Genomic DNA, 21,052 nt, shown 5'->3' with positions numbered 1-21,052 from the left:
CTGACGATTGAGGTGGGGGTGGAAGAACAGGGGAAAAGTCCTGCAGTGGAGGTTCCAGTAAGGGCAATCGACAATCTAAAGAAGGTATTAACAGACTCGGAGGTGGAGAGGCCCAAAAACACAGAGGTGAAAGAGAAAGAAGCGGGGACGAAGGGTCCTGGAGGATCAACCTGGACCTGGTAATACCAAAACCTGTTCACATTGGCATTCAAAACAAGCTTCCCAACTTTTTGAATTTCAAACGGAAATTCCCTGGAGGACGTGGAGATATGTGCAATCTGGAGGTTGAGTGTCATTCTTGGGCTCCGGGGTTGAAACACCTGGCATCAAAACTGGGACACGTGGCTGAAAACCTTCACTACCGCAAATGGCAAAGAGAAAACGGGATCATGGATACCAAGGGCATGGATAATCCACCCCAAACCAATTTAGGGCCTATATCTATGCGGTTGGAGGGCCTTCAGGCAAGTCCAAGTGGGAAACAGCATTGAGCCGAGCCCATTGCTGGCATAGTTAAGGAAACCACGGCCCAAATTAAGAATGGGTGTGCTTCAGGGGCCCAGGCAAGTTCTCAGACTTCAAAAGATATGGAGGGCCTGAATCGTAGAGTTGATGAGAAACTCAAGTGGGCCGAGACTGGGACTTATGAGCTTGGGCTGGGCTAGTGAATGGTGGATGAACCTGTGCATCACTCAGATATTCAAAATCAAATAAGAACTAGGAGGCCCAACCCGATAGAGGTGAGTAGCTGTGTTGTTAACACAACCTCTCTGTTGGTTTAAAAAGCAGGTCAGTAGTTGCGAAATCGCAATGGAGGAAGTGAGTGAATTGAACAACAGCACTACGCGCACCTTAGAAGGCAGTAATCGCTGGAGGATGGTTTCACAAAAAAGCTCCTATGGTTCTGATAGAGAATGGAATCAACACCAGTGTGGCTGAGGCTTGTCGAAGGCAGACTGAAAGTTTTGTCAAGTCAAGAAAATTGCTAGAGAGGGTTGTGTGGATGTGCTGGAACCGATCCATCTGGCCAAGAAGGATGACGATGGGGGAGATTTCTTAGGGAGATAACAGTAGGGCTTGTGTGGAGAAAGGGGTAGAACCTCCTCAAGTGATGAATGGGGAAGATGGGGGTGAAGGTTGTGAACAGGCTATGAGGGAGGATGAAGATAAGTCAAGATGGCCAGTCTAGAATGGGCTTAATGTCTGCCTTTCAATTGGTCTGCATATAGGCCGTAATCACAGAGAATCTAAGTTGTTACTGGAGATAATTACAAAGAATCAAGAGGGTATCATGTGTTGCCTCCAAAAGGTGGTAGCTTCCTGGAATGAGGAAGAGGAACTAGTTCGATTACCTGATAGCCTCCTTCAGGTGTCAGAGGCAGGCACTTCGACACAGGAGTTTGTTTTGAGTGCACCTCCACTACAGGAACTAGATGTGGAGGCCCAAGTTATTGAAGACAGGAAGTTGAGACTAACTAGGGAAATCCAAGACCTGAGTGCTTAGCTGGAGGTGTCCTGGTTTGGTGGTGTAGCAGTTTGCAGGTCCAGATTTGTTTTGAGTTTTCTATGTCAATTAAAATCATGTCTTGGAATGTTAGGGGCTTGAATAACAGAGGCAGGCAAGCAGCGGTGCAAGCAATGGTGAGGTCTGCCAAGGCTCAAATCGTGATCATACAGGAAACTAAAGTTAGGACGTGGATGACAAGTTTGTTGGGGAATTGTGGGGAAATCAGATGTGGGTTGGGCCAACCTTACTGCATTGGGGGCAGTAGGGGGTGTGCTAGTCATGTGGGACAAACGCAGCATTGAGATTGAGGATGTGTTAATAGGAGCCTTCATGGTGTCTATCCTTTGCAATTGTGTTAGAGACGAGTTTAAGTGGATCTTCACTGGTGTGTATAGCCTGACTTGTGACTCGGAGCAACGATAATTTTGGGATGAGCTAGATGATGTGCACAATAATTGGGTAGGACTTCAAATAATAAAATCCGTGTGCACCGAATCCGAATTTAGCGGGTTTAGTCCCATCAAGTACATCCGAATTCAAATATGGTTCAGATATGAGTTGCTGTCCGTTGATCCGAATCGGATCCAGGTCGGATACGGATTCATTCCTATATCCACCAAGATCCGAATGATATATTACTTTACAAGTTGTATGTTTATATTTTTCAAGTTATTTTCCATCAACCAACAATAGTTGGGTGTAGTGGTCAAGACTTCTCTTTAAAATGGAGAGGTCTTGAGTTAAAATCACCATTTGACCACATTTTTTCAATTTTATTTAAAATAACCTTAAATGGTTTGACATTATCTGGACCTGAATCAATTAATTCGATCGGATCGGATCTAGATATGGATTTGACAAAAGTAAAATGGTTTGGATATGGTTTTAGCTATTAGGTATCCAGATATGAATCCGAATAAAAAATTCAGATATGGATATGGACATACTCATATCCAAACCGTATCCGACCCGTTTTAAGCTCTATTATTGGGATACGCCGTGGTGTTTGGGGAGGACTTCAATGTGATTCAGTTCTCGTTCGAGAAGCTTGGTGGGTCAAGGGTGACTTTGAGGATGAGGAGGTTTGGAGAGTTTGTGATAGAAACTAACTCATTAATCTTCCTCTCCACAGCAATCGCTTTACTTAGTCGAACAACCAAGAAAGGTCGGTGCTCAAACCGATTGGATAGGTTCATAGTTTCAAGCGATTGGGAGGATCATTTCAACTCAATTTTGCATGAAATAGTGACGAATCCAGTCTCCAATCATTGCTCTATTTGCCTCCAAGTGGGTGTGGTGAGGAGGGGCCCAAGTCTGTTTTGCTTTGAGAACATGTGGCTGCTGCAAGCAAGGTTTAAGGATTTGATTCATAACTGGTGGGAGGAACTATCCTTTCAAGGGAGGCTCGAGGCCGTTTCAGGTTAAAGCTTAAAGAGATTAAAGAAAGATTGAAGAAATGGAACGTGGAGACTTTTGAAAGGATAGAGACTAAGAAGAAAGGATTGTTACTTGAAATAAAGGTACTAGATAGGGAAGATGAGGAAGGGGCATTATCCTTGGAAAGGCGCTTCAAGAGAATGGATTTGAAAGAGAATTTCCAAAAGGTGGCGGCTATGGAAGAGGTGTGTTGGCGCCAAAGAAGGAGACAATAACATGAAAGTCTTCCATCGGATGGCAAACGATCATAGTAAGGCAAACCATATCTCAAAGTTGAAGATTAATGGTGTTTGGAGGGAAGGGGAAGATGAGGTAGCTAGCGGTGTGGGGATTATTATAAATTTTTGTATACAGAAACTTCTAGTGTTCGGCCAAACTTAGATGGCTTGCACTTTGATGGGATTTCCACAGCACATAAGATATTTCTGGAGAGACCTTTCCAAGAGAAAGAAGTCCATTGAGCTATTTCCGCCATGAGTAGTAACAAGGCACCGAGGCTAGATGATTTTTCAATGGGATTTTTCAAGGAGTGTTGGGAGACAGAGAAAGGGGACCTACTGAAGGTAGTGTGGGAGTTTTACAACGAGGGATTCTTGGATATCGGCTCAAATAGTTCTTTCATTGCTCTTATTCCAAAAGCCCTTGGGGCGGAGGACATTGTGGATTTGAGACCAATTAACTTGGTTTGGTCAACATATAAAATTATATCTAAATTGCTTGCAAAAAGATTGAAGTGTGTTGGATGGGGTAGCCAAACACAGAGTGCTTTCATCAGAGGAAGACAAATCTTGGATGGTACTCTCATAGTTAATGAGTGCATCACTTCAAGAATTAAATCTGGAAGGTCTGGCGTAGTTTGCAAAATAAACTTAGAAAAAGCATATGATCACATTAGTGGGAAATTCCTTCGGTACATGTGGATCACCTTGGATTTGGAAGGATGTGGACTCGTTGGGTGATGAGATGTGTTTCGACAATTTCTCTTTCCATCCTTGTGAACTGTTCCCCACACAATTTTTAAAAAGCTCGAGAGGCTTACAAAGAGATCCACTATCTCATTTTATTTTCTTCATTGTAGCAGAGGCCCTAGGTAGGATGATCGCCAAGGCAGCCTCCAATGGTGATTTGTAGGTTTCTCAACATGAATGGGGGGCCCACAAGTATCACCTCCAATTCACAAATGATTTGTTAGTGTTTGCAAAAGCTTCGCATAGACAGTTTGGCATCCTAAGTGGGGTTTTTTGTGGCTTTGAGGAGGTCTCGGGATTAGCTATCAATTTTCGAAAGAGTACAATCTATGCAGTTGGCAGTGTGCACAGATCTAATTTCTTGGCTGCCACACTTGGTTGTTCGGTGGGGGCACTTCCCACTTCCCACTTCCCGCTAAGGGTCGTGGCTAGGAGCAAGATCAGTTGGGACCATGTATTCGAGAAGGTTGAAAGAAAGCTAGCTTCATGGAAAAATAGGTACTTGTCAAAGGAGGGAAAGGTAACCTTACTTTAAAGCTCCTTAGCATCCATCCCTATTTATTTGTCTTTGTTCCCAGTGCCCAAAAAGTATGGAGTCAAGGTTGGATAAGATGTTTAGAAAATTTTGTGGCATGATAGAGAGGGAAGGAGAAAATTTCATCTCGTTAGTTAGAAGAAGATTTGCACACCAGGGAGCTTGGGCATTAAAAGATTGGGTATGACAAACAATGGTTATGGCAGTTCGGGGTAGAAGAGAATAGCTTGTGGAGAATAGTGATTGCTTCTAAATTTGGGGTGGATGAGGGGAATTGGGATAGCAAGAGCTCCTTATGGTTGTGGTCTTTGGAAGGGGATAACTACCCACCTACTAGTCTTTAGAAGGAAAGTTAGATTGAAGGATGGGGATGGTTAGCGCAACAAATTTTGGGAAGATACTTGGTGTTTGGATATGCCCTTAGCAACTCAATTTCCGGAACTCTATGCTTTGTCCCAAAAAAAAAGGACAATCAGTGGCTTCTTTCTTCTCGACCGAAGGTGATGGGTAGGCGTGGGATTTTGACTTTAGGAGGAATTTTAATGATTGGGAGGTGGGTTTGGTGCCTCCCCTTCTTGATAGCTTGGAGGGGAACGAGATGAGGATCGGTGTTGAGGACTAGAGAGTGTGGATTGGAGGGAGGGAAGGTGACGTAGTGGAGCGTGAAGTAAATCACGATTATAAACAAGGAAGAAGATCACCATTTTCAATCGGTAGGATTACTAGAATCCACAAGAGGAAAAGGTATGAAACCTTTTTAAAAAAAGCATAATTTATTTTTTATCATTCTCAATTTTCGGATTTAGAGCTCTTTATATGGATAACTCCATCATAACAACTTAGAATCTTACTCAAATACTAAAAATTAACATTCCTAACCTATCTATAACATAATAGTAACTTTCTAATGCAATTGCAACTCAATTTGGATACTTCTAAGGATTTCTAATTAGAGTCTAAATAATAAAAAATAAATTTTAAAACAAATTAGAAACTAACAAGAAATTGTACTCCTAACATAACTATGAAATTGAAATCCTACAAGAACTAGAAATAGAAATAGAAATCCTAGTAAAACTCTAACTAGAATAGTAGATATCCTACATTAGTCCCCTCCACTTGAAAAGAACTCGTCCTCGAGTTAACTAATGGTAACCAGTGAGAATTTTGTGTGTAATACTTAGACAAATATTGTACATTGAAAGTCCTTGAGATAGCCATGTCATTAGGAAGATCAACGGCACAAGAATTATCGTTAATTTTCCGTAGGATCTTAAATGGTCCATTTTCTTTTGCTTTAGTTGTACGTGCCTATTGGAAATCTCTCCTTGCAAAGATGAACCATAACCATATCACCCTCTTTGAAAACCTTCAGCCGATGGTGTTTGTTAGCGGTAGCTTTATGCTTGCTAACTAATTCCTCCAACTGCTTCTTGACCTTAGCATGAATTGAAGTCATCTTTTCAACCATGTGATATCCAATAATGCTCATATCTAGTAACTTTGATAGTGGAACTAAATCCATTGTGTGTGTAGGAAGTCGACCATACACAATCTCAAATGGTGGTTTTCCAGTAGAGTGATTATAAATTAATATATCATCAAAATAAAAAACCACAAACCGTTCAATGAAGCGTTTGAGTACCTGATTCATCCCTCTCATAAACATACTTGGTGCATTGAACAACCCGAATGGCATTACCAACCATTCATACAAACCCTCTTTGGTTTTGAAAGTTGTTTTTCATTCATCACTTGGTTTGATGCGAATTTGGGGGTACCCACTCTTTAGATCTTTTTAGAAAACACCTTAGACCCTTCTAGCATATCAAGTATGTCATTAGTCGTATATAGGGAATTACTCACGGTGTATGGCCACTCTATACATCTACAAAACAGTTTTATTTGTGGATGGTTATGTACCAATGCACATGTCTTTCTTTGAAGTCAACAAAGCTGGGACAGCACATGCGCTCATACTTTCCTTGGTTAATCTCTTACAAATCAATTCTTCAACTTGATTCTACAAGATTTCAAACTCTTTTGAGCTCATCCTATAATGTGGCAAGTTAGGCAAGCTTGCACCAAAAACCAAATCAATATGATGTTGAATATCTCTCATAGGAGGAAGCCCATCTGAAAGGTCTTCAGGTACAATCTTCTCAAATTCAACCAGCAAAGGTCCCACCCTTTTAGGGGCTTCCAAAACCTTATCTTCTTCACTTTTCACTACTAAGGTATACCTCTCCCATTTCCTTGGACTCTTGTAAGATGTCACTAACAATTAAAAAGGATTGCCGCTCTACTTTAGTAGTTTTGAGACAATTCTCTCCTTTCATAGGGGCAAGGACAATTTTAATTCCATCTTTATAGAACATGAAAGTGTTGCTCTTGCCTCTGTGGGTAAAATTTACATCATACTGCCAAGGTCTACCAAGCAACACATGACAAGCATCCATATCAACTATATTACAAGTAATTATATCCTTGTAAAATTTTCCAATTGAAAATGGAATTTGACATCTTTCAGTTACCTTTGTTTAACCTACCTTCTTGATCCAACCGATTGTGTATGGGGGCGAGATGCTTTTCGGTCCTCAACTGTAGCTTGTTAACCATGGTCTTAAACACAATGTTTTCACTGTTGCCACCATCTATTATCAAATCACAAACCCTTTGGTTGATTGTACACCTAGTCCTGAAGATGTTATGTCTTTGTGGATCGATTTCTTGTCTTAGTGTATACATCGGCCTACAAACAACAAGAGAAACTCCTTTCTCTTCGTGAGTCCAAGTCTCTTGTTCTTCTTCCACTTCTTCTTTAGGATCCGATTCAACATCATCTACTACTTCAACATGAGTTGTTACATTGGCCGCTAGACGTTGTGGGCACTCGTTAGAAGGAAATCCTGGTTGATTGCAATGATAATACTTATTCAATTGTGGGTGGGTATAAGGATTTGAAGATAAACCCCAATTAGCTTTGGCTTTTGCAATTGACTTAGCTTGACTACTCCCGAATCTTGATTTGTAACATGTGTTGAGTATTTCCTCAAAACATGTTTTTTCTTTATTCAATTCCAGTTTCGATATTGTCGTAGTGATCACAATCTTCTCAAAGGCCTGATTCCGCCAACTTTGACGATCCAATTGGGTTTCAACTCTTGTTGCTAACAGAACTACATCATTCAGAATGTAAATAGGCTATAACAAAACCCTTTCTTGGATGGCCACACGCAATCCACCCAAAAACCTAGCTACTTGATGTGATTCTATTTCAACAAGATCGTTATGGGCTGATAGTTAAAAGAATTCAGTAGCATAATCCCGAATTGAGTGATTTCCTTGGAAATAATTTTGGTACTGTTGGAATAGTATCTAATCATAGTCCATAGGGAGGAAACGTGCCCTCCATAGTTGTTTCATTCTCTACCAAGTTCGGATTGGGGCTTTGGCTTGTTGAGTTCGTGACAACTGCAACTGCTCTCACCAAGCCGAAACTCCTCTTTTAAGCGTGTAAGCTACAAGCTTAACTTTCTTTTCTTCAGCAATATCCATGCAATCAAAAAAACATTCCACCTCCAAAAGTCAATCAAGAAATTCCTCTATATGAAGTTGACCATTAAAAGAAGGAAGATCAACCTTAATACGAAAGTTTCAATCTTGCATTGCACCCCTTCGTTCACCCTATTGAAGTATTATATCATCAATTTCTTCATCACTAGACTCACTTTCATAGGCTCACTTATGAATGTTCATAACCTCGATCCTTGAACATGTTGATCTTTATCATTAGGTATGATTCGTTCATTACCTTGGATCTGATCCTTATGCAAAGCCTGAGTCAACTGCCCAATTGATGTATGCTTAGTTTAAAACGACCGTTGAGTCTCCCGTTGGAAGGATTCGAAGGTTGCTATGGTTAAAACTTGATAATCTAGAGCATCATCCATGAGATTTATCGAATTTGATCCGTCTTTAGTTATCATAGGAACGAGGAACACTCTCGCTCTGATACTGATTGACGTAGCGGAGCATGAAGTAAATCACAATAATGAACAAGGAAGAAGATCACCGTTTTCAACCGGTAGGATTACTAGAATCTACAAGAGGAAAAGGTCTAAAACCTTTTTTTTAAAACATAATTTATTTTTATTATTCTCAATTTTCATATTTTGAGCTCCTTATATGGATAACTCCATAATAACAACTTAGAATCCTACTAAAATACTAAAAATTAACATTTCTAACTTATGTATAACATAATAACAACTTTCTAATCCAATTGTAACTCAATGTGGATACATCTAAGGATTTCTAATTGGAATCTAAATAATAAAAATGAATTTTTTTTAAAAATTAGAAACTAACAAGAAATTGTACTACTAACATAACTATGAAATAGAAATCCTACTAAAACTAGAAATAGAAATCCTACTAAAACTCTAACTAGAATTGTAGATGTCCAATATTAGAAGGGACTTTCATAGTGAAATCCTTTTATACTTATTTAATGGATCAAAGTTTGCAAAACTTCCTGACTTCTTCTATTTGGAGCCCAAGGATCCCTTTGAGAGTGACTTTCTTCACATGGTGTGCCTCTTTAGGTAGAATTTCAACGATGAACCAATGCATGAAACGGGGCATGATGGGTCCCAACATATGCCCTCTATGCTTAAGGTGCCATGAATCCGCAAGCCACATTTTGATTCATTGTACCATGGCAAACAACATTTGGAAGCATTATATTCACCTTTTTGGTGTGGAGGAGTGCATGCCCTCATCGATCCTAAACGTGTTCAAGATGTGGAGGTTGTGGGGTTATTCTTTTGGTGAGGCCAAGAAAATATTGTGGAGCATCATCCCTTTCACAATTTGTTAGGGAATATAGTTGGAATGTAACAAATGCATTTTTGAAGGAAAATGTGAATTGGATGATAACATTGTAATGTCCATTTTGGGTTTATTGTTCTTTTGGTGCAAGGTTTTCATGGAGTTTAGGGGTGTGTCTTTTGAAGACTTTGTTGTTAGATGGGATCAAGTTTGTTGTATTATTTCCTTTCGTCAGTCTCCTCAACCGCCTTAATGAAATGATTCTTTTTATCGATCAAAAAAAAAAAAATTGAAACCCAGCCTTGAAAAATAAGAAACACAGACTAGCAGAAGACCCAATCAATGCTTATCGAGGAAGTGAAAGAAAACCAGATATCTCTAGCACAAGAACAATGAATGAGAAATGTGGTCTACTGACTCCCCACTAGCTTTGCATAGTGGACAATAGTTAACAAATTTAAGGAAAAAAAACTAACCATGAGGTTCTCTAACATCAGAATCTTATCTAAAGGGGGAAGTCTAGATGAAAAAAGAAACTTTAGATGGAACAATCGAACCCTATATGATTGCAACAAGAAATGACGAACAAGTGAAAATAGTAAGAAAGTACCAGTGATATAGTTTCAAAACATTAATCTAGTTAACTCAGCTTGTTGTGGTTTTCCCTTTATACCACATTGCCAATCCAAGCTAGGATAAAGGAGGGTTGTGTCAAGTTGGCAGTGTGTGTAAAAATCTGCCAGTCCCTAACATTCATATGACAGTGCATGTCTCAAAATTAAGAAATAATTGTACAAATATGCCATGCATCAAGTTTTTCAGGATAGGAGTGTCTAATGCCTTGTTTTCACTATAATAATTGAAGAGGCTCTCAAAACAAGCCAAGTTGGACCAATCTTGATCAGGGCATGTGAAACAGAGTTGAGCTCAAGCTCAGCTCAACTCAATCAATAAAACATCAATCATCCATCACAAAAACACACACACAAAAAAAATCATGAAACCATCTAGATGCTACCCCATTCATGTGAAAAGAGGCCAAGAGCGCAATCCTTGTTGTTGGTCGTAAGATGATTGCGAAAAAAAATTGCTCAGCTTTATAAAATGAAATTCCAATGGAATGCATCCATCAAAATGCATGAAATCAAATATAATGTATATTATATTTTATATATACTTTTATCAAATTGAATGGGATCAGATTTGGATCTGGAACAGCATATATTATGTTGGGTCTAATAAATTTCTTATCAGATTAATACCAATTTAGTACCAACCAAATACGAATCTGATCCATTGAAAATCCTAGGGACAATGTGATGGGTAAGGACTAAAGAAGAGCACTTTCTGGATAGTAATCATTTTTTGGAGGCAATGACTGCACTAATTGAAGTGCTAGAGAGATGGAAAATGATTTGTCGCTAAAGCAAACAGATTGAATGACAAATCAGGCAAGTTATTTTTTATTATTTTGAATTAGGCACGTTTTAATCCTTCATTATCTTCAAAAACTCACCCATTTAAATTGCAAATTTTGCCACTTTTATTCCCAAAATGAAATTTTATAACCCCTTAAAATTCAAATGTCATAGTACGTAGCTCTGATATCAATTACATGAGTGTCCAACATGAGCCAGTTTTCGGATTCCACACAGCCGGGAGCAAGAACTTCCTACCATTCACCCCATGAGCATTGAAGCGCCCACCAGTACTCGGAGTCATATGAACCTTACCAGCATACGCTGGAAATGCACCACTACCAAATATCCCCGAACAAGCAGACACGGCCTCAGCCGGATCAGTCTCGTACCCTTGGAAGAACCCTGTATTATAAGGGTTCGTCACAGTTCCAGCCAAGGCTGTAGCCAAGCCAATCGCCATTGCATCAGCACCAACATTCCCATTCGGTGGTTGAAATGGCAGTGACTGAGGCCCATAATCAGCCTTATGAAACGGTCATGCACACGTGCCAGGACACTCGGTCTCTGGGTTCCCCACAACCATGTATAAACTACGAAACGGGCCCTCACCCACTGTGCCATGTCTCGAGCACCGACCCATACACGTGCCACCGACTGACACGTCCCTAGCCATAAATATCACCGCTATCATTGATGACATGCCCCCGGTAGCTTTTGCTACAAGAGTAGGGAAGAAGTCTTGGGTCACAATTTTTCCTACCGAATATAATTTGTCTGTTTTCTGCTTCACGATATGTACCCGTATCCCCGGACTCCTCGTTCGGGTACTCCCACGGATTACGGATTGGTATTGCTCCACGATACTCCACCAAGTAGAAACCTGTGGAGCCGTGATAGTGTTGTGATTTGCGTTAAGCAAATGGATGAAATCACGAAGGATCATTTTTTGAGCACGCCCGAAACATCCATACCATAGGATGCCGAGGTTGAGTTGACCCTTTAATATGGGTCCCCTATGGTATTGGAAGATCGGGTTAGCACCCGGATCCGGACCATGTGCCCAGGATCCAATAGGGAGGAGAAGAACAATAACAGATATAGTACTAATGACAATAAGGGGGTTTGGGTGAAGAGAAAGCCACGTCATTGTGTTTTTCTCTTGTTATTGTGTTTGTTGAGCCTCTATTTATACATAAGAGAGGTCGAAGGATAACCATGAGAAGGGGTTTAAAGTTGGGAATTAAATAACGGATTCCAACGCATAAATTTAAAAAAATAAATAAAATAAATAAAATAAAAAAATCAATATCATGACTCGGTCAATGATGGGTACGAAACATGTGTATAACCTAAAATTCTAGGGTTTGAAGAGATTCGGTTTTTTACAGTTATGACCGTTATGTTCTTCAATAATGAATATTAGGGTTGTAATGGATCATACATAGATTTCAAATGAAGTTAAAGTTGGGGTTTTAACTCTAGAATTACATTTTGCAGAGAAGAAATAGAGAGATAGAGAGAGAGAGACTCACCTGTAAGAGCTCTTTAGGGGAAAGGAGGAACGGATCAACAACTCAGCAAAGCCCTTCTAGTTTGAGAGAGAGAGAGAGGGAGATTTCACCCACGTTCGCTGTTGCTGTCGGTCGATAATAAGAGAGAAAAATAAAATGAGGAAGAATTAAGAAGAAGAGAAAAATGAGGATGGGGTGATTTAAAGATACCCCTCCATATTTTGATCAATACTAAATATACCCTTATGTTTTCAAACTGTTGACGTACTCTCTCCCCCTGACCTAGGGTTTTTTAATGAGACATATATATAATGACTTAAACGCCCTTTTCTTCAACCCATGAAAAAACCTCTAATCATCTTTCAACCTTCTTAACATTCTTCTTCAACCTTCAAACTTCTAAAAATAAGAATAAATTTTAGAGAAGTAAAAGGATATATATTTTTGTGGAAAAATGGAGGATAATTATACAAGTTAAATTTTGAAAATGAAATATTTTTTAGAATTTTCTTCAACCTTAAGAATACTGAACAACTAAAGAACATACCAAGAAGCATTGGTTGCAATGGCCAAGGCGGATTCCATTAAGGGAGAGGTCTTGAGTTTAAACACTCTCGTTGACGACCCACAAGGACTCATCCCTACTTACTTGGTATGTGTGGTTCATGATTTTAAAACTCATTTTGACATCACGTCTAGTCCTTGAATAAGACTGAGTTGTCTCGAACAAGATGTTTGATTTATTTGAGTCGTCTTAGATGAGATTTCAAAAAATGGCTTAGAATTAGAACAAATCATGTCTTTGAAATGACTTATCAACTTGTCTCGTTGATAAATGATATTGAGACAACACAGATAAATCATCTCAGTTTCAAACAAGATTTAAAACCATGGTGTGGTTGTGAGAGTATTGCATGTACTTGAGTGATTTGGGTGAGATATGATGTTCTAAGAGGTCAATTGCCTCATCCCTACTAGTTAGGCCTACAAATCTTGAACCTTTGTCATAAATAAATATAAAAAAATCAAAACAAAACACTAATGAATTTTTCAAGAAGGAGAAGGCTGATTTTTTTATAAATAAAAATTCAAGGATTTTCCATTTACATTAAAGAGGAGGTTGAACATACTAAAAATAGGTTAAGCTTGATAAACACATTTAAGTCACTTTTGTATTAGTTTTTTAATATGTTTAAGCTTGATATTAACAACTTCACAAGGGTGTTTAAGTCATTTCATATTAGTCTCAAGAAGAAAATTTTGTCAAGAGGGGCATGTCATCACTTGTAAAACAGGGGGATATCTCAAATATTTGCTTGGAGGCATATGTTTAAATCACCCTAATTGTAAGGTAACCCCTGTTTTTTGTTAAAAAAAATAGGGATACATCCCAATGTTCAAACTTGATAACCTACCCCCTTGACTTCGGTCTAGTAGACCAATCTAGTGACTCTCATGAGTCAATTCCGCTAGTTCATTATGATGCAGCCACTTAACATCAAAGTTATACTTTGAGGATCCTGTAAAAACCTTTCCCCAATAGAATTCCACCAAGTGGCAAAAAAAGGATGGAGTTTTTAAAGTACGCGTGGTACAAACAATCGTGTTATTCACTCTCTCCAAGTCAGCCATCCACATAAGAGAAAAAATCATTTTCAGCTTTCGAAGAATATTAGGGTATCCTTGCTTTTCAAACTAATGTCAAAACACTCCTTAACCATGATCTTCTTAAATAGATTATGTAAAATGATTGAAAATACTCCCATCTTCAACTTCTTGTAATTGCTTTCCCCTAAAATCCTTCGTTGGGGAAGAGTTAGGATTTTGCTCATGTGGGGGCAATCAAAAGTAGACAAAAAATTGTGGGGCCAACTAAGACAGGAAAAAAATAATTTAGAGACAATAGTAACAAATATTTTTTATCTGTCATTAATATCTGTCGCAATAACTCATTAATACATAGTCTTCAAAATTTCTTGTGGAGGCAAGTGCCCCTACAACCACGCCCCTATCCTTCATCCTTCAACCCCACAACCCCCACTGTAAATCCACCCTTATCCTTCATTTTTCCATATTTGGTTTTGCATTATAAGAAAATATCCCAAGTGTAACTATGATTGTACTAGGCTTTGGACTTAAGTATTTTGTAGAATGAGAATCTTGGATGTAACATATGTCACTAATTTGATTAGGACGAAGTTATCCTCCCATAAAGATGAAGTTTTTATCTAAATGAATAGTTTTTTTTTTATTTTTTTATAAATAAATCAAATATTTATGTAGGAAAAAAAGAAAATACAAAAGTTGCCAAATAAATTGAAACGTTTTATCCTCATAGAGATCAAAGGTTGAAGTCGATGTTTTGGCCAGACGATGAAAATGGAGAGTATTTTGGTCATTTTAACTTGGTCTCACATAAAAGACTAGAGTCAAGGGTAAGGCACCATTTTGACATGCAATTGCATGGGTATCTCAAATATTCACTAAAAAACTAGAGGGTTTTTTCTAAATTACCATGTAACTTTCCCCATTGTATGAATATGATAGTAAGGCAGCTGAGCCGGACAGCCTCCACTCTTTCCAGTTTTTTAAGACTGAACTGTTTACTGTCTGAATCAGAAACCCTAAACCCTAAACGCTGTAAACAGAACCCTAGAGAAGAAGAAGAAGAAACCCTAATAAAAAAATACGCAGATCTCCAAATATCAGGAACCCTCAGAAAACTTAAGACCAGAGAGAGACAATTCCAGCCCATCGCGGACCACGTTAATTCCCTGCATCACCTTCTAGACCCAATTAACTTCCCCTTTCGTTGGTCTTGGAGTGACGTGTCAATCAAGGTTCAGAACATGCGTCACCAGTACCTTGGTGTCAAACGGAAGATTAGGGTTTCAGATGATGAGTTCAACTGGACGGACGGTCGGTCAGGATCATTGGACCAATTTCTTCAAGTATAAGGAGGTGTTTGGAGATGTGGATCTCGAGGTTGGAACCTCGACGAAGCGAGGGGGAGTGATGGAAGAAGATGGGTGTTGTGTTTTTGGTGTTTGTAGTAATGGGAATGATGGTCAGGGAGAGGAGGAGAAGGTTCGAATTCGATCGAGTGATGAAGAGGAGAATTTGGGGTCGATTACTGTGAAAAGATTGAAGAAAGATGGTGGGTTTAGGGTTTATGGGATCACAGATTTTGGAGTTGAGAGAATTGTTGGGTACGAGAGAAGAGCAACGAAGAGAGAGGGAGATTTGTAGAGAAGAGGAGACGATGAGTTGAGAGGAGAGGAATCTAGAGAGGGAGAATGGGAAGGAAGAGCGATGGAGGGAGAGAGAGGAGAGGTTAGAGGTTCGGGAATTTGAATGGGAGGAGAGGCAGAGAGTATGGACGAGGAGAGAATTTGAGTGGAGATTTCGATTCGAGAGAGAATTTAATGAAGATCGACGGTTGTGGTTGATGAAGATGGAAGAGAAGAGAGAAGAGGAGGAGATGGCGTGGAGAGAGAGAATGGTGGAAATGCAGATTGAGCATGAGAAACAAATGATGCAGATGCAAGCAGATGCGTCACAGAACCAAATGCAGGTTCTTGGGGTATTGGTTCGGCTTATGTGTCAATTCTTTGGATCGGGAAATGATGGATTGGGTGGTGGACTTGGTGCTTTGCCTCCGCAGGTTTTGCAGAATTTACAACATCCCAATGGTTTGGTGGGTGATGACAGCAAACCCGGCACCAACTCAGATTCGCATTTCATGTAATGTAGAGACTGTAAGAGAAATTTATTGAGTTGTAATCTGTTTTTGATTATTATTATTATTATTGTTTTTATGAAATTTGTGAGGTTGTGTTAAATTGAGTGAATAATTTTTATTGTTATTAATTAATGGATTTAAAGTGGAAATATGTAGGTGACATTTGTATTCTTGTGTTATTTATATAGGATATTGTTTTATTTCCAAGTCTCAACCTTTTTATTTATTTATTGGATATTCTTGACAGAAAGATTAAGATCCTTGCATTTTAGGATGATCAAAGTTCTCTTGATCAACTAATTAACTGAACATGTCGGGAGTGGATGTTACCAAAAATTAGTTTTCAATTACATAATCTTAAATCTAAAATTTATCGAAAAAAAAAGTAGACATTTGAAGGTTCCAACTTGCTAAGTTTGTGAGTGTTGATACAGACATGCATGGGTTCAAACCCGCTTTCACCTTTGAGTTGTTGATCTCATTGAATACAAGCTTACCCCATAGCAAAACCATACATGGGTATATTTATAGAGCAGATTTTTTTGTTTTTTATTTTATTTTATAACAAGGATATCGGGACCCATAGACCCGACTAGTAGGGGTGAGGAAATTGTCTCTTGGAGCATCACATCTCCCCCAAATCCCCCCGGGTACATGCGATACCCCACCAACCACGCATACCAGGTAAGACGGGATAAATCCTTGTGGATTGCCAACAAGGGGTAGAGCAGAATTTTGAGCCGCCAAGAAACAATAATTCATGGAATGAGGACAGCAGATGTGAGGATGTTGAGATAGAACTTAGATGAAGGAGTGTTTGTTGAGATGGTTTGGGAATTGAGAACATATGACAAAGACCAGGGATAGCTCAGCCGCTCAAGTGAGCATGAGCACTTTGTTGTTAGTCGAATGTTCTAAAATGCAACAGGGAGGTGGAAAAAGGTGGATTGAGGTAGGAAGAAAAGATCTAGAGTCAAATGACTTGATAAAAGATAGAGTTGAGAGGCAAAAAATATGGTTCAAGGTTAGTTCTTGACTTCCTTGGTTTCAAATGGAACTAGTTCTGTGCTTTGGTTGTCGGACAAAGAGAAAGGCCTTTTCTGAATTTTGTTTTTTTGCTCCTTTGAAAACCTGTTTCAAAAAAGAAATAGTTGAACTAGTTTTAGGGCCAAAAATCTTATATGTGAGTTTCGAAATTTGCACCTCACAAAGTTGCCAAACGATATCTATATGCTCAGACTAAAATTGACCTTGACTTGCCCCGATTTTTGGATTCTCAAACATGCCCTTAGATTTTGAATGTATAGCCCAAGTATAATTCCGCACTTTTGAAGGAAAATGCGAGACAATTGGTAACATCGTTATGTCAATCTTGCATTTGTTGTTTTTTTGTGTGTGCACGGTATTCAAAGAGTTTAGGGGGGTCTTTTTTTTAAGATTTTGTTGTAAGATGGGACCATATTTGTAGCATTGCATCCGCTTAATTGCGCGTTTCTTGTATTGTTTCTTTGCATCGGTCATCTCGACTGTCTTAATGAAATGATATTTTTATCTATCAAAAAAAAAAAAACTTGGCCCATTATAGTTCCTTTTGGAATTGTTCTTTCCAGTCCCATTTGTCTTGCAAGCATTTTTCTATTCTATTTGGCACATGTTTGTTGTACATTTACTGATTTCGTATACTTCATGAACTCCGGAGTACTTATCCATTAGCCCTTTGGTGTTTCCAAATTCCAACTTCCATCACGATAGCATTACAAATGATGAATGAATTGTTTGAAAATAACGAGTGTAACACATGGGCTTTGTCTTTTTTACTTCCACCGGAACTTTGTTTTCTTGTTCTGCTTTCAACATCATGCGAAATAAAGATTCAGTCACAATTATGAGAAATAGGGTGCAAGGGGGTACCCTGTTCAAGGCCCCTAGAAGGTTTTGGACACACCACTTGGAGACCCATTAAGGAAAATGGAGAAAGAAAAGGTGGGCACACATTTTCTTTTATTGATCAAATTACTTCGTCACCGAGTCCATAGAATTCGTAATTTTAACAGGATATGGCCGTATTCATCTTTATTGCCATCCACGCATGCTTTCCTTTTTTCTTATATAATACATATTTGTGGGCAAATAGCAGTGTTCTTTCCTCAATGTATAGGAGGTACAAAATCATCTGAAGAGGAAATAATGAGTTCATGGGGTAATGGTCTTAATCTATTAGCTAATAGCTTTGAGATTATTATTATTATGTAGTTTAAATCATATACCGTATTTGAAGAACTGACATTCTGTCATGTCTAGAATCTTCTTCAGTCTTGTGTGCATCCTCATAAGATTCGAATTTGCAGATGTTTTCATTTTTATCTCCATTTTCCTCTTTCCATGCAACATTCAAATAAATCATCTACAAAACCAAAATCTTCAAGATGGTCTGATGTAAAAAAAATTCATAATCTCAAATGAAAGTCTCCTCAATTCACTCAACCCTCCTCATTTAACCAAATTTCACGAGATTTTTGTCTCCACGACGAATTTTCCCAAAATAGACACTCCCAACTACTTTCAAATTTGTTTCTTCCCTGTGAGAAGATCTGCAATCTGGTTTTTTATCTTGAATTTGCTTTAATTTTCTTGTATCAACTTTGTTATTTTTATCCACAATAGTCAAGAATGATTTACATTCCATTTTTGCAGAGCTTCAAGGATCGATAAGAATGCATTTAAACATCATTCTACCGAGCTTTCAATTTCTGCCTTGCACAATGTCTCTCTAACTCATATCTCCAAGAATTAAAATGGGTTCTTTCTACCATTGTGCTAGATGTCTAAGCCCAGGGTTTCTAAATTTTGCATTTTCACCTGAGAGGAAAGCGAGAGGAAGACCCAAAAGAAGTTGGATGGAGAAAGTTAGAACAGATATATTATAAACTCACTTTCGATACGAAAGACTTGGTTTCTTGACTAAGTGGAGTGGAGGAACAGGGTTTGTATAGCCAACTCCAAATCTTTGTGATAATGTTTTGTTGTTATGTGTTTGTGTTGCGGGAGAGAGAGAGAGAGAGAATCAATCAACATTTGCAAATGTGCTGTGTTCTTTGACACATGTCTCAAGGATTAACAGTAAAATTAAGGGATTTTTTTCTTCTACTTCGGTAAAAATAATGTATATCAATAAAATTAAGGTTGAGTATATAGCATTGAAATCTCCCTGCAGATCCATGGGAAGCTTGCTAATCAATTCCAAAGATGTATTGCTTCTCGATCAAACATGACTTCCAACTTTAATTTTGGTCCAGCTTTGTCTTTTGAAATATTTATCAAAAATTCAAGAGGGCCAGCTATCTGATTTAGTGCTTTATTTTTATCAAAATCGTTACAACTTGTAACTTTTTACATTATAATTATAACTTATTCTTACACTTGAATTATAAAGTGAACCAAAAACAAATTATTTCTTCCTACCCAATGAAACCCAGGTTTTCTTATGGGTGGAGAACCACGAACTTGATTTCATCGAAAAGAACAAACTCTAGATTTGCTTGAGCATTTTTTATTTAGGCTTTGTATGATTGCAGGCAAATCGTTTTCACGAAATACAAATTCTATGAATTCCACTGTTTGGTGTAGGAAAATATATCAGAGTTGGCTTTCAGCATAATTTTAAAGAATAATGATGAATTCACATGGCTAACGTGGTAAGGGCACAGAACCGCAGATCTTTTTCATGTGTATCCCAAAGAAAAAGATTTATCATTCTGTACTCTTGCCATGTCAGCTGCGTACTAACCATGTATCCAAAATGGAACCTACTAACCAAGTCAGCATGGCAAATCATAAGTCAACTAGGAACTTAATTGAGCATCTAACCAAGTCATCTTTGATATTATTAAATTTCTTTGAACAAAAAAAAAAAACATTTTAATTATTGTAAAATGTTAAAAACCAAATTTTAAATATTTAAAATTTAATATGTTTGACGCACAAATTATCAACTTGACTCAATGGACATCGAAGTTGAGTTTTCAGGTTTTTAGTTCATTAGTAGTTTCGATTTTCCCACGATGGGATGGAAAATCTTTACCAACAGGAAATAGAATTATAAAGAAAATACATTATTATACCTTAAAAATCACTATTTTCAAAGGGAAAATATTTTTCCATCCATGGAGCTCAGACCATCAAATGGTCCATACTCATGGTTTTAAAACTTGGTTTTGCATCTCATCCATGCCAGATACCAAGTTGTATCGGATGAGTTTTTCGAAACGTTTAAAAATGAGAATAATGAATGTGGGATTTTAAATCTCATCCGAAAAATTGACTTGTTTGTCCATCTCGTCCGAGATGCCTGGTATCAAGACAACTCATGCGATATGTCTCGGTCTCGTCCGAGTTTTGAAACCATGTTCATACTTGCCAACCAAGAGCCCCACTTGTAAATTATAATAGGATCTTCATGTAAAGACATGACAGAAGATATATTCAGTAGAGTCAAGAAACTAAGGCCTTGTCTGGATACACCTCTCCACACAAGAACATAAGTTCAATCTCTTCACGCAAGAGCAAAAACCTCTCCGCGCAAAAACAGGTTTTTAGAATTTCTTAACAAAGAGCAAAAAATCTCTCCGTGCAAGAGCAAAAACCTCTCCATATAAGAACAAAAACCTATTCAAACGTTTGCTAGATCCTCAAAAGAGTAGAAGTCATCAAAAAACTTTATCCAAACGCAATGTAAATTTCTATTAGCATATTGACCTTCTGAGAATTGAGAATCAAGTCAAAGAACAACAAAAGATGCATCCCAAATAATTGGGGCCAGCTAAACAAATTCTTAGTCCGATTTATATTTCAATCAGCTTGGAAATAGAACTAATTCATAGAAATATCATAATTAATATATTAAAAATATTGTAGAATTTCATATATTATGGAAATATTATAGAATTCTTACCAAAAAAGAAAAAAAATATGCTTTAAAAATTTAAGAAATGATAAAACAAGACAAAGCACACTCACAATTCTTGACACAACAATAAGAAACCATTTGAAGAAAGAAAGGTATGATCAATAGTGTTTGCACATGCCGACACAAATTGGT

General features: G+C 38.1%; 2 protein-coding genes and 1 pseudogene across 5 annotated transcripts in view; 1 reads left to right on the top strand and 2 right to left on the bottom strand.

The window, feature by feature from the left end:
* The window catches only part of LOC147391594 (THO complex subunit 7A-like), a 31,113-nt gene that overhangs the window by 5,387 nt on the left and 4,674 nt on the right, over nt 1–21,052 (bottom strand). The window contains exon 1 of one of the 2 annotated variants that reach the window (XM_086457760.1): nt 12,234–12,392. The exons of the other annotated variant lie outside the window; for it this stretch is intronic. The gene's annotated coding sequence lies outside the window, so the exon portion shown is untranslated. Of the gene's footprint in view, nt 1–12,233; nt 12,393–21,052 lie in introns of those variants that run through there. 2 annotated transcript variants of the gene reach the window in all.
* On the bottom strand, nt 10,800–11,914 carry LOC147391597 (protein EXORDIUM-like 2 pseudogene; annotated as a pseudogene).
* On the top strand, nt 14,717–19,249 carry LOC147391596 (uncharacterized). Of its 3 annotated transcripts, XM_086459912.1 has the most exons (3): nt 14,758–15,956; nt 18,649–18,716; nt 18,775–19,249. In XM_086459912.1, exons 1-3 carry the CDS (start codon nt 15,661–15,663, stop codon nt 18,879–18,881), a joined length of 471 nt encoding a protein of 156 aa, XP_086316038.1. In that variant the 5' UTR covers nt 14,758–15,660; the 3' UTR covers nt 18,882–19,249. The 3 variants fall into 3 exon arrangements, 1 of the variants encoding a protein (XP_086316038.1); XR_015183203.1 differs by lacking the exon at nt 18,649–18,716 and having other exon boundaries at nt 14,717–15,970; nt 18,776–19,249; XR_015183202.1 differs by having other exon boundaries at nt 14,717–15,970; nt 18,649–19,249.

The sequence above is a fragment of the Akebia trifoliata genome, chromosome 11 (genome assembly GCF_017979445.1).
Source record: "Akebia trifoliata isolate Shusen 1 chromosome 11, ASM1797944v1, whole genome shotgun sequence".
Classification (NCBI taxonomy): Eukaryota; Viridiplantae; Streptophyta; class Magnoliopsida; order Ranunculales; family Lardizabalaceae; genus Akebia; species Akebia trifoliata.
This window is presented reverse-complemented; position numbering and strand designations above follow the sequence as displayed.